This window comes from Tarenaya hassleriana, unplaced genomic scaffold (assembly GCF_000463585.1).
Source record: "Tarenaya hassleriana unplaced genomic scaffold, ASM46358v1 Cleome7, whole genome shotgun sequence".
NCBI classification, from domain to species: domain Eukaryota; kingdom Viridiplantae; phylum Streptophyta; class Magnoliopsida; order Brassicales; family Cleomaceae; genus Tarenaya; species Tarenaya hassleriana.
In genome coordinates, this window is record NW_010969548.1 from 3,518,855 (window position 1) to 3,531,636 (window position 12,782).

The following is a 12,782-nucleotide window of genomic DNA, read 5'->3' on the forward strand; positions in this document are numbered from 1 at the left end:
AAATTATATATGTATATCAGTATATGTATGTGCATATATATGTGCATATATATATATATTCATAAATAAAAATAAATATATCTATACATATATATATATATATATATACATATATGCATATACACATACGTACATATATATATATATATATATATATATATATATATAAATAGGAATGAATAAATTGATTTTCATTTCTTGTTTATTTTTTATATATTTATTTTATTTTTTAAATAATTTGCTACTTTTATATGGCTGATGACCACGTGATAATTATGTAAGAATACGGACACATATATACTATAATACTCCATAGTCCATACTTCTTTTATATATGAAGTGTTCTCTCACGGAATTAAAATAGTAAATTCATATGCAATCAGATATGCATATTTCGAGTTTCGACACAAACAACTCTCAGGATGATCCTAGAGACAACTCGCAAGTAAACTCCTATCCTCCTAACTGCGGCCTGCAATTTTAAAAACAAATATAAAGAGTCAAATAAATGGCTCTCATCCATTCCATTTCAATTTATTTTAAAAGATCCTTACCTCGTGAGTTTCATTCAATATAGAAAATAATTATCACAAACCCATTTTAGAGCAGAAGCATAAGTTTGAAGGTATCCATGAAAAAAAGAAAAAGAAAACAATACATAAATTTGGTGTACTGTTTCAATTACCGGCAGATTAATATGACATGTACATACATGGACAACAAAATTTAATTTGGAATATACATAACACGGAGGCAGATTATAGAAAGAATTTCGTGTACATCCAAACTTTGAAACAAGAGATTTAGAAAGTACCATTTTCATTTGGAAGGGGCTGGCCTGCAAAAAATGGGTCGATCCTTCTGCTTAATCCTCCGTTTTGTCATCACTTGGTACTCCACCGATGGTTCATCAGGATTCTCCTTGGCCAAAATGGTGATGTACGATTTCACTTTAAATCCCCACGCCATGTTCACTCTAACCACTCTCTCAAGCGTCACATCGGTTCCCTGCCATTACCATTCAATCACCAATCAAGCAATAAATAATAAGACAGATTGGTCAACGAAATAAATCTGACAGAAACACTTACATTGATCTTGTTGTACATTTGCAGAGCCTCCTTTGACAAATCTGCAGCGTGCTGTCGTTCGGTTTTCCCTGGCTTTGCATAATCAGTGTCCAGATCTGCATCAGGGTATGGAAAGATTCCTCCAATTTGTCCCGGAAAAATGTTTTCTGGGTCAATGTAAAATCCCTAACCACGCACGAAAAGAACAAAAATTGATAAGGAACCCAAGGAACGGATAAGATTGAAGTTCCAAGTGCAAACTCAAATACCCTGTGTTCGAAATACTGCTTAATATATGCACGGTACTTCTGACTAGACTCCTCGTCGGAGAATACGTCTTCAGGAGGAGACTCGTACTGGAGATCATCGAAGCTATCGTACCCCCATTCCCATTTATGGGAATCGTCGACTTTGTTTTCCGTCGGAGAAGAAGATCCAGACTCCGCCGTGAGTTCGTCCGATGAAGAACCTCCTTCCCCGATCTCGCCATCACCGCTGCTTTCACTGCCACCGGATTCATCTCCGCTGCTTTCGCCTTGGGCATCCGCCTTGCGCTTTCCAAGAGATGAGCTGATCGCCTCCCCGGGAGCCTCCATCATGTCGTGTTCGGTCTCCATCGTCGTCTTCAACTCAACTGATTCGGGGAACATTGGAAAGAGGAAACCCTAATTACACCGTTCTTCCCAATTTATTTGGTAAAGTTACGATCCCTAGGGGCTAAACCCCCTATATATAGTTTTATCCACCGCCAAGAGGCTAATTACGATTATGCCCTCCTTATTTCGTTTATATTTTTTTCCAGTATATACAATTATTCTCTTCTTTCACGGTTAAGGCTGAGATGAAGGTGGCAACATTTAGTTTAGAAATACCGAAGTACCCATTTGTTAAATCCGGTTTGACGATTATCATCATATTTTTTTATAACAGTTTTCCATAAATTTCGGATTAGAGTCAAAGCAAAATAAAATATCAATTGATATTATTACAAATAAATATAGGATAAATTGAGTTGATTTTTGGGTGTGTGACAATGGTTTATTGAACACGTCGCCTCCTCCATCATGTCGTCGCCCCCAACTCTATTGATATTTGGGGGAAATTTTGGAACGACAAAACCCTAGAAGCATCTATTTTTATTTTTATTTCTCGCCAAGAGCCTATTTACAATTGTGCCATCCGGTTTCTTTTAAAAAAAAATTTCGAAATCAGTAATATTATAAATGACTAACAAAAAAAGGCTTTCCAAACTTTTCATACCTTAGAAGCAGCAGCACAATACCCAATACATAATATACCCTAGGCATGAAGCGTTCATCAAATCCAATTTCCCAGACAGAACAATAACTGAGAAAGTAAGAAACTTCACGCATGATCCCAGATGGTCTCGCGCGTAACATCAGTGCATTCCTGAAAAAAAAATGATAACAAAGAGTTAAACGGCTCGCACCAAACCAAAATCACGCATACCCATCTCAAATAACTTCAAAAAACTTAACCAATGTAGAATGCACATACATGGGCAACGAGATTTGGATCAGGCTTTAAACAAAAAGCAATTCAAATACTTGGAGGCACACTTATAGATACTTAGATAGAGTTTCATGTCTTTGTAATTACCACATGACTCTAACCACTTATGAAGTTCAAGACTTTCCACACATGGCAGGAATCAAAACATAGAAAGTATACATACCTTTTGACCTGGAGGGGGCTGGCCTGCAAAAAACAGGTTGATACCCTTCCATAACCCACCTCCGTCGCACTTTCACTTGGTACTCAACTGGTGGTTCACTGGGATCCCCCTTGGCCAGTATAGTTAAGTATATCTTAAATAAGGATCTGTTCATCCTAACCACCTTGTCAAATGTCACATCGGTTCCCTGTCAAACAATAAAAAGAAATTGACAATGATTGGCTGGGATGTTATATATTAATTATATGTATCATGCGCTTACATTGATCTGGTTGTACATCTGGATAGCCTCTTTTGCCAGATCTCCCATGTGTTGCCCCATGGTTTTGCCTGACTTTAAGACTTCGTCCAGGCTCTTATCAGAGCATGGGACGACTCCTCCGATTTGTCCATCCGGGATGTTTTCTCGGTCAATGTAGAAACCCTAACCAACCACGAGAACGACAGAAACCCGATAAGAGACAATGGGATGGCTCAACTTTAATTTGTACAAAACGATTCCAGATTACAGAACAATACCTTGTACTCAAGATACTGCCTCGTATATCTGCATGATTTCTGATAAGATTCGTCGTCGGAGTACAAGTAATTCCTAGGTGTTGTGTATTTGTGGCCGTCGAAGCTGTCGTACCCCCATTCCAATTCCCTGGAATCGTCGTCTTCGGAGTGCTCCGCCATGGCTTCTGCAGGAGGAGAAGATCCAGATACGGCAGATGAAGAACCTCCTTTCTCGATCACACCCTCTCCGCTGCGTTGGCTGCCACCGGATTCCTCCAGGCCTTGGGTCTCCGCCTTGCGCTTTCCCAAAGATGAACAAATAGCCTCTGCGGGAGCCTCCATCAAGTCATGTTCGGTCTCCATCGTCGTATCCGACTCAACTGATTTGGGGGAAATCGGCAGGAGAAAACCCTAGATGCACTTTTCGACCCGATTTAGAGCTTTTTGGAAAAATATTCAAATCTATTTGTTTTATTTATAACATGTGATTTGATTTGAGTTGTTTTCGAATCTGGATCGATCACTCTTTACCCTAAACCCATTTATTAGTTGAGCCAACCCTTCCTGGCATGGCATGAAAACTATTTGTTATTCAATATATCAGCAACCACTGACTTGTTCTGTTGCATCTTTTAATCCCAAAATATTATTTATTAGATCTGTAGACTGAATTTTAATATGTTAATTTATCTTTGTTTAGTTTATTGATGTTGTTAAAAAATAAAACTTGGTTCAAAATTTGGAATAAACGTCTAAACCCCAAAAGTAGCATCATCATTAGACCATGCTCCCATTATAGTTTTTAATGTTCACACCATCCATTTTTATTTATATTGCATATTTGTATTCTTCTTAATCGTGAAGTGTGTGTATGTATATAAATATATACACGTCACAATATATATATATATATATATATGACACGTAGCGTCGACTGTCTATTGTATTGCCGTTTGAGGCGCAAGGGTAAATGTGTAATTTTACAAGAGGCGGGAGAGCTCAAGACTCAAGTGACGAGCAACACGCATATTTTCACCGTCAATTGATTCAAAGCCAACATTTGAAAATTTTTCGCCCCTCTTCCTCCGCCTCCTCTTTCCGAAGCTTTCTACAGGAAAACCTTGTGGTAAGAAAATGGAAATACGCTATTATACATACACACATGTGACATGTGCCTATATGTTGTGCGCTTCTGTTCATGTTCATGTTGATAGAGATCAGCGTTGCGATCGATGTCAGTCCTCCTTCTGGTTCTCTGTTTCTGTTCCTCCGTATAGTCGATGGTTGATTCGGTGAATATACATATGCTTTCTTATTTCCTCTGCGAAAATGGAAGCTCGATCGATAGCTTAGGAGTGAAAAATTTAAAGAGGGAATTCTCTCTCTCCCTCTTTCTGGGCTCTCGTAGATTCTGTTCATGTAAAAGAAATTTTGTTGAACTGTTCTTGTAAATTTCACTCGCGGGATGGGAAAAAATCATCTACTGAAGGTGATTCTGTTGCAGAGATAGCGCGTGTAGTTTTCTTGTCCGTTAGTTTGTCTTCATTCGCCCAGTCAGCTTTGCATGCATATGCATTCATAAGTTTATTTTGTTTATGGTAAATATATGATTTCTCGATTTCAATTAGGCTTTTCTCCTGCTCGATATATGATAGTTAATTAAGGAAATCTTATGATGAGTGAGAAAATATACATATGATTTAACAAAAAAAAAGTTCATCGTTTTGAACTTAGCTGTGTCTTCCGTTTTCTGTACTTTTTCTGTTGTCCCCCAAAATGGAAGCTCGCAATTTACCGGAGCTTATAATCAAGGGTATCTCTCTCTCTCTCTCTCTTTCTGGACACGATCATCGCCCTAGTGACGAACACTATAGCGCTTGCATGTGTGTGTTTATATTCTGTATGTATCCATTTTTTTTCAAGATCATATCTTTTTAATTTTGTGTATACGGTAACTAAAATCTTGTTTTTATCATTGATACGTAGAAATGGATCAAGGAACAGGTATCGGAGTAGGTAAACCAAAAAGACCCAAGGGTCGGAACCAAATCAAGCAGACACACAAAGCAGATAAAGAACGAATTGGAGTTGAACAAACTAGCAATGGAGAGCACGATTTCACTCATATCCAAAATGGGGTAAAATTATGATATATATATATATATATATATATAACGTGTATATTTTTTGCATTTTGATTTTGATATATATATATTTATATAGGAATTTGGTGATAACTCGAAACTTACAAGAGATTGGAGAAAAATATGTGGACTTCTAGACGTTGCTGTTGAGGAACAAGAAGGAGGTACGTTTGCTACAAAATAATTAGAATTCTAATAAATTTAGTTTTTTAACTAATTATTCTGGTGCAGATACATGCTGGGCTGTAGTATTATCCCTACTCCTAGAAGCCTTGGTGAATAAAGGAAAATCACCACAGCTACGTTTGAGGTTCGACACCAAGCAATTCATTGAGGACTGTAGAGCTAAAGATAGTGATAGGATTGGCCGTATAAGAACGGGCGCAAAGTATATCCGCGCAACGGGGTTACCTAAAAAAGACGTGAGGTCTGGGGCGGTAAGTATATCTAATTTTATATGTTAATTAATGTATTGGTATAATGTCTGTTATTTTTAATTTTCAGTCAAAGCACATGGTGAAGAGGCATCTTCTTGTTAAAGAAGATGCTAACGGAGATTTCATCAAACAACTATTGGAGAAAGGGCCGGTGGCATTGATTCTCAGTGTGAGCCGAGAATTCGAGGATCTTAAAACGAAGGTTAGTAAACAAAAAAACATCTGTACATTAATCATATGATGGCATTGTTAAATATTAAAATTTGCAGGAAATTTGTGACATACCACCTTTGGAGCTAAAGAAGTTGACGCATGCGGTTTTGGTAGTCGGCTACGGATACACAGAAGACGGGAAATTATTTTTTCTCGTTAGAAATTCATGGGGAAAAACCTGGTCTCATAAAGGATACGGTAGAATTTCCATTAATCATAACTATATAATCGTTTACGACGGTGAAGAAAATATAGGTGGGTTTACATTTATATTTATTGTTACGTTGTGTTGATAACTTTTTTTAGAGTAGAAATAACATTTTTTTTTATTTTGATGCAGTATGAACAAGAAAGAATCGGGTAGAACTCATGAGGCCAAAAAACAGGATTGTTTGATCATTTTCATGTTAATGAAAAAATATCAATTTGACACTAGAAACGAAATCTATTGTCAAAGTTCTGGATAGCGTGTCTAAAAATGGGATATTATCCGATGACACAGAACAAACTTCTTTTTTTTTTAAAAAAAATGCAGTCATAAAACAAATTGGATCCGAAAAAAGTACTCTAAGCTATAATGGCATACAATAATACGATTATATGAATTTACTTATATAGATTGAAGACGTGGTTACGTGATATTAATTTGACCATATTTATGTGATAGATTTGTGTTTGACCGCGCCCACCAAGTCATTTACCATATCAGAAAAAATTTAAAATCCCTAATAAAAAAAGAAAATTTTTAAAATCAAAATAAATATATCTATACATATATATATACATATATGCATATACACATACGTACATATACATACACAAATATATATATATATATATAAATAGGAATGAATAAATTTATTTTCATTTCTTGTTTATTTTTTATATATTTATTTTATTTTTTAAATAATTTGCTACTTTTATATGGCTGATGACCACGTGATAATTATGTAAGAATACGGACACATATATACAATAATATTCCATACTTCTTTATATATGAAAGTGTTCTCACACGGAATTAAAATAGTAAATTCATATGCAATCAGATATGCATATTTCGAGTTTCGACACAAACAACTCTCAGGATGGTCCTAAGAGACAACTCGCACGTAAACTCCTATCCTCCTAACTGCAGCCTGCAATTTTGAAAACAAATATAAGGAGTCAAATAAATGGCTCTCATCCATTCCATTTCAATTTATTTTAAAAGATCCTTACCTCGTGAGTTTCATTCAATATAGAAAATAATTATCACAAACCCATTTTAGAGCAGAAGCATAAGTTTGAAGGTATCCATGAAAAAAAGAAAAAAAAAACAATACATAAATTTGGTGTACTGTTGCAAGAAATTATCTTGCCGGCAGATTAATTAATATGACATGTGCATACATGGACAACAAAATTTAATTTGGAATACACATGACACGGAGGCAGATTATAGATAGAATTCCGTGTACATTCAAACTTTGAAACAAGAGATTTAGAAAGTACCATTTTCATTTGGAAGGGGCTGGCCTGCAAAAAATGGGTCGATCCTTCTGCTTAATCCTCCGTTTTGTCATCACTTGGTACTCCACCGATGGTTCATCAGGATTCTCCTTGGCCAAAATGGTGATGTACGATTTCACTTTAAATCCCCATGCCATGTTCACTCTAACTACTTTCTCAAGCGTCACATCGGTTCCCTGCCATTACCATTCAATCACCAATCAAGCAATAAATAATAAGACAGATTGGTCAACGAAATAAAATCTGACAGAAACACTTACGTTGATCTTGTTGTACATTTGTAGAGCCTCCTTTGACAAATCTGCAGCGTGCTGACGTTCGGTTTTCCCTGGCTTTGCATAATCAGTGTCCAGATCTGCATCAGGGTATGGAAAGATTCCTCCGATTTGTCCCGGAAAAATGTTTTCTGGGTCAATGTAAAATCCCTAACCACGCACGAAAAGAACAAAAATTGATAAGGAACCCAAGGAACGGATAAGATTGAAGTTCCAAGTGCAAACTCAAATACCCTGTGTTCGAAATACTGCTTAATATATGCACGGTACTTCTGACTAGACTCCTCGTCGGAGAATACGTCTTCAGGAGGAGACTCGTACTGGAGATCATCGAAGCTATCGTACCCCCATTCCCATTTATGGGAATCGTCGACTTTGTTTTCCGTTGGGGAAGAAGGTCCAGACTCCGCCGTGAGTTCGTCCGATGAAGAATCTCCTTCCCCGATCTCGCCATCTCCGCTGCTTTCGCTGCCACCGGATTCATCTCCGCTGCTTTCGCCTTGGGCCTCCGCCTTGCGCTTTCCAAGAGATGAGCTGATAGCCTCCCCGGGAGCCTCCATCATGTCGTGTTCGGTCTCCATCGTCGTCTTCAACTCAACTGATTCGGGGAACATTGGAAAGAGGAAACCCTAATTGCACCTTTCGTCCCAATTTATTTGATAAAGTTACGATCCCTAGGGGCTAAACCCCCTATATATAGTTTTATCCACCGCCAAGAGGCTAATTACGATTATGCCCTCCTTATTTCGTTTATATTTTTTTTTTCCAGTATATACAATTATTCTCTTCTTTCACGGTTAAGGCTGAGATGAAGGTGGCAACATTTAGTTTAGAAATACCGAAGTACCCATTTGTTAAATCCGGTTTGACGATTATCATCATATTTTTTTATAACAGTTTTCCATAAATTTCGGATTAGAGTCAAAGCAAAATAAAATATCAATTGATATTATTACAAATAAATATAGGATAAATTGAGTGGATTTTTGGGTGTGTGACAATGGTTTATTGAACACGTCGCCTCCTCCATCATGTCGTCGCCCCCAACTCTATTGATATTTGGGGGAAATTTTGGAACGACAAAACCCTAGAAGCATCTATTTTTATTTTTATTTCTCCGCCAAGAGCCTATTTACAATTGCGCCATCCTGTTTCTTTTATTTATTTTTTTCTAAATCAGTAATATTATAAATGAACCCTAGGCATGAAGCGTTCATCAAATCCAAGTTCCCATACAGAACAACATGAGAAAGTAAGAAACTTCACGCATGATTCCAGATGGTGTCGTAACATCAGTACATTCCTGAAAAAAAAATGATAACAAAGAGTTAAATGGCTCGCACCAAACCAAAATCACTCGTACCCATCTCAATCAAACAACTGCAAAAAACTTAACCAATGTAGAATGTACATACATGGGCAACGAGAGATTTGAACAAAAAAACTTCAAACACATGGAGGCGGACTTATAGATTCGTAGATAGAGAGTTTCATGTCTTTCCGGTTACACCACATGGCTCTAACCGTACTTGTGAAGTTCAAGACTTTCCACACATGGCAGAAATCAAAACTTAGAAAGTATATATATACCTTTCTTCGACTTGGAGGGGGCTGGCCTGCAAAAAAACAGGTTGGTACCCATCCATAACCCACCTCCGTCGCACTTTCACTTGGTACTCCACTGGTGGTTCAAAAATTTCATGACTTCCAAATGGAAAAAAATCAGAACTTTAAAGTACCTTTTGACTTGGAAGGGGCTGGCCTGCAAAAAATGGGTAGGTCATTTTCCATAATCCTCCGTTTTGCCATCACTTGGTACTCAACTGATGGTTCATCACGTTTCTCCTTGGCCAAAATGGTGATATATGATTTAACTTTACTGCCCCATGCCATGTTCACCCTAACAACTTTCTCGAACGTCACATCGGTTCCCTACCATTACCATTCAATCACCAATCAAGCAAACAATGACAAGGCATGAAATAAAATCTGAGACAAAACACTTACATTAATCTTGTTGTATATCTGTAGAGCCTCCTTTGACAAATCTGCAGCGTGCTCACGTTCGGTTTTCCCTGGCTTTACATAATCAGTGTCCAGATCTGCATCAGGGTATGGAAAGATTCCTCCGACTTGTCCCGTAAATATATTTTTTCGGTCAATGTAAAATCCCTAACCGCGAAAAGAACAAAAACTGATAAGTAACCTAAGCAATTTAAAGAGCAGATCATAAGATTCAGGTCCTAAGTGCAAACTCAAATACCCTAAGCAATGTAAGGAACAGATAAGATTGAAGTTCTAAATGCAAACTCAAATACACTGTGCTCGAAATATTGCCTCATATATGCACAGTATTTCCGATTGGATTCGTCGTCGGAAAAAATGTCATCGCGAGGAGACTCGTACTGGAGATCATCGAAGCTATCGTACCCCCATTCCCATTTATGGGAATCGTCAAGCTCCTCGTCGGATTCTGTCGTAGAAGAAGATCCAGACACAGTGGATGCCTCCGTGATTTCGGCCGATGCAGAACCTCCTTTCTTGATCTTGCCCTCTCCGCTGCCACCGGAATCCTCCACGTCTTGGATCTCCGCCTTGCGCTTTCCAGGAGATGAACACATAATCGGAGCCTCCGTCATGTCGTGTTCGGTGGAAAAGGTCTCCATGATTTGGGGAAAATCGGAACGAGATAACCCTAGATTCACCTTTCGACCCAATTTAGGGCTCCGACGAGCTATTTGATAAAGTTACGATCCCGAGGGCACAAATCCACTATTTATAGTTTTTATTGCAGCCGCCAAGCATGATAAAAAAAAATTTCTCCTCTTAAGAACTCAACGACAGGGAATCACTCGGCTGTTCAAGAACATTCTGTTTTTGGTGAAAGGGTCGGAACAGTACGAAACTCGAATTGATAGCACTAATTAGAAAGTGCAAAGTGTGTTCCAACACAACCCGCCAATGTTGAAATCATATTGCGTGTAAATCACGGAACAACGTCCAACAAGATCCATAAAGAAACTCTTATTTTACTCAACAGTTCAAATATATTCTTCAATGAGGAAAGTATGCAAAAAAAAAATAAAAAAAAAAATTCAATGTAACCTGTCCTTTGACTCTTTCTGCTACCATTACTCAACATGGATCTAAAGACTCCCATGTCGGATTTTTGAAGGGAAAAAGATTATCGGTAATAAGCCATGTGCCTGGAGGACATACCAAATGGACTTTGGCTTGTGTTCTGCGCAGGTTTCTTCTTTTTCTTGTTCTCATCTTTGGTCTCTGAACGGAGCCAATCCTCAACCACTGAAAGCAGATTGGCCGATGTTTTCAGCTCTTCGATCTCCTTTGTCTCGGCAGAGCGCTTCAGCTCGCCGTCATGAACGTACGCAAGATGTGTGGCCCATGTCTCCAGTCCGTCGAAGATGTGAGTGGCATATACAATTGTAGCTCCCCTCTATATATCAGTCAAGGTGAATGTGTATATATATCTGGTTATATTATTTTCATGTGGGTAAGAGCTTAAACCCCAAGCCTATATGATATATTCCATTAATAGCTTACTGGATCATGTATACATGGATATGGGATAGGTGGATTACCTGCTCACATTCTTCTTTGAAGAATTCCAGCAAATCCATTCTAGCAACTACATCAAGGTCAACTGTAACCTCATCCAATAACAATACCTGTGAACAGAACACGGAAGGTATTATTGACTGTGAGACAAGAGATTGCTGACAGAAAGCTTAAAGGCTCATTAGCTCAAAGCAACATAATCCACAGCGATCATGTGAAGACTGTCTTTGGATATGTTACCTTGAATGGATGCAAAAGACCCATGCAGATTTGCACGCGACGCCTCTGCCCATCAGAGACCTTATGCATACGCCATTGAAGATCGATGTCAAGAAGCTCAATCAACTTTTCCCTTCTCGCAGGATCAATCCCTTCAACTGTTATAGTAACAAGAATTAAAGCCTCGTGAGCGAATGCCCGTAAAACAAAGGGAAATGACCCAATTCTAGCGCCCTCTCCTTCCGCTTGACAGACAGAAATCAAACGCAGACAAACATCACGGTAGGGGAAAGAATACCAACCTCCAAATATCATATGTTCAGCCGAGAAGTCTCCCTGGAGAGGAACCTCGCCCTGACATGTAGCAAAACCAGAGAAGTTAAGCAACACCAAGAGCTATCAGCGAAGCAACATAGATCATGTGCTTCTAGTGGCTTTCTAATTATGTATAACATAGAGTCTCCCTTGTAATCTCATGCAAAAATTTCTAATGGCTTCCTAACTATCTATCAGAAATTATAGATTCGGCGTGGTTTTCCAAGGCAATCATTTCCGACACTGGAGAAGTACGAGGCGACATTTAGAAAGAACAAGCTCGATACTCACAGCAGAACCAACGGTTTTGCTCCATGATCCTCCAAGATAAGCCAAGTCACCACTGCAGACGAGCTTAGTATCGTGAAAAGCTGAACGGTTCAGAACTTGTACAACGTTCTTCCCTCCGACCATATGCTTTCCTGCGAGAATCTTCAATAGCGTTGTCTTCCCTACAAAATGTCACTAGAATTTGCATAACTGTTCCATCAAAACGTGACTGTGCATTGGTCTCGAAGATGTTCATTAGAATAGAACCAAAGAATTGAACCACTAAGCAGAACTAAACCAAAATTACACGGAATTCTTATCGAAGTAGTTTTCAAAAGTGAATTTCCATTGTTAATCGCACCCAACGGATCAGGAAAAGGGTATTCCTAATTTAACCATAGATTTCCTAAATTGCCAAACAAAGCAAGTCGATTTCGAGCTTGATCGAACCGGAATCGCACCGACTGACATACATACATCACATATCCAATTCCAAATCTCCGAATGACGAATCGCCGACAAAAACTAGAACAAACCAACATGTGAAGGGAAAG

The 12,782-nt window shown here is 38.3% G+C and overlaps 6 protein-coding genes across 6 annotated transcripts in view; 1 reads left to right on the plus strand and 5 right to left on the minus strand.

Moving 5' to 3' along the window:
- Window positions 1–300: 300 nt before the first annotated feature.
- On the minus strand, window positions 301–1,756 carry LOC104801147. The gene is made up of 4 exons (XM_010524271.2): window positions 1,340–1,756; window positions 1,092–1,256; window positions 815–1,008; window positions 301–472 (listed from the first exon to the last, which is right to left on the minus strand). The coding sequence occupies exons 1-3, from the start codon at window positions 1,718–1,720 to the stop codon at window positions 820–822; spliced, it is 735 nt and encodes a 244-aa protein (XP_010522573.1). The 5' UTR covers window positions 1,721–1,756; the 3' UTR covers window positions 301–472; window positions 815–819.
- Window positions 1,757–2,435: 679 nt separating this feature from the next.
- On the minus strand, window positions 2,436–3,627 carry LOC104801560. The gene is made up of 4 exons (XM_010524869.1): window positions 3,286–3,627; window positions 3,029–3,190; window positions 2,837–2,953; window positions 2,436–2,480 (listed from the first exon to the last, which is right to left on the minus strand). Exons 1-4 carry the CDS (start codon window positions 3,625–3,627, stop codon window positions 2,436–2,438), a joined length of 666 nt encoding a protein of 221 aa, XP_010523171.1.
- Window positions 3,628–5,252: 1,625 nt separating this feature from the next.
- On the plus strand, window positions 5,253–6,422 carry LOC104801561. The gene is made up of 5 exons (XM_010524870.1): window positions 5,253–5,402; window positions 5,488–5,572; window positions 5,640–5,845; window positions 5,913–6,047; window positions 6,399–6,422. The coding sequence occupies exons 1-5, from the start codon at window positions 5,253–5,255 to the stop codon at window positions 6,420–6,422; spliced, it is 600 nt and encodes a 199-aa protein (XP_010523172.1).
- Window positions 6,423–7,042: 620 nt separating this feature from the next.
- On the minus strand, window positions 7,043–8,494 carry LOC104801148. The gene is made up of 4 exons (XM_010524273.1): window positions 8,079–8,494; window positions 7,831–7,995; window positions 7,553–7,746; window positions 7,043–7,197 (listed from the first exon to the last, which is right to left on the minus strand). Exons 1-3 carry the CDS (start codon window positions 8,457–8,459, stop codon window positions 7,558–7,560), a joined length of 735 nt encoding a protein of 244 aa, XP_010522575.1. The 5' UTR covers window positions 8,460–8,494; the 3' UTR covers window positions 7,043–7,197; window positions 7,553–7,557.
- A 439-nt stretch (window positions 8,495–8,933) lies between these two features.
- On the minus strand, window positions 8,934–10,484 carry LOC104801562. Its single transcript, XM_010524871.2, has 4 exons — window positions 10,164–10,484; window positions 9,853–10,017; window positions 9,585–9,777; window positions 8,934–9,148 (listed from the first exon to the last, which is right to left on the minus strand). Exons 1-4 carry the CDS (start codon window positions 10,482–10,484, stop codon window positions 9,138–9,140), a joined length of 690 nt encoding a protein of 229 aa, XP_010523173.1. The 3' UTR covers window positions 8,934–9,137.
- Window positions 10,485–10,858: 374 nt separating this feature from the next.
- The window catches only part of LOC104801149 (ABC transporter I family member 21-like), a 2,635-nt gene continuing 711 nt past the window's right edge, over window positions 10,859–12,782 (minus strand). Inside the window, exons 2-6 of the mRNA XM_010524274.2 lie at window positions 12,250–12,410; window positions 11,946–11,997; window positions 11,665–11,801; window positions 11,448–11,534; window positions 10,859–11,302 (exon numbers count right to left, since the gene is read on the minus strand). Of these exons, the coding sequence (XP_010522576.1) occupies window positions 11,030–11,302; window positions 11,448–11,534; window positions 11,665–11,801; window positions 11,946–11,997; window positions 12,250–12,410 (710 nt within the window). The 3' untranslated portion in view covers window positions 10,859–11,029. The remainder of the gene's footprint in view (window positions 11,303–11,447; window positions 11,535–11,664; window positions 11,802–11,945; window positions 11,998–12,249; window positions 12,411–12,782) is intronic.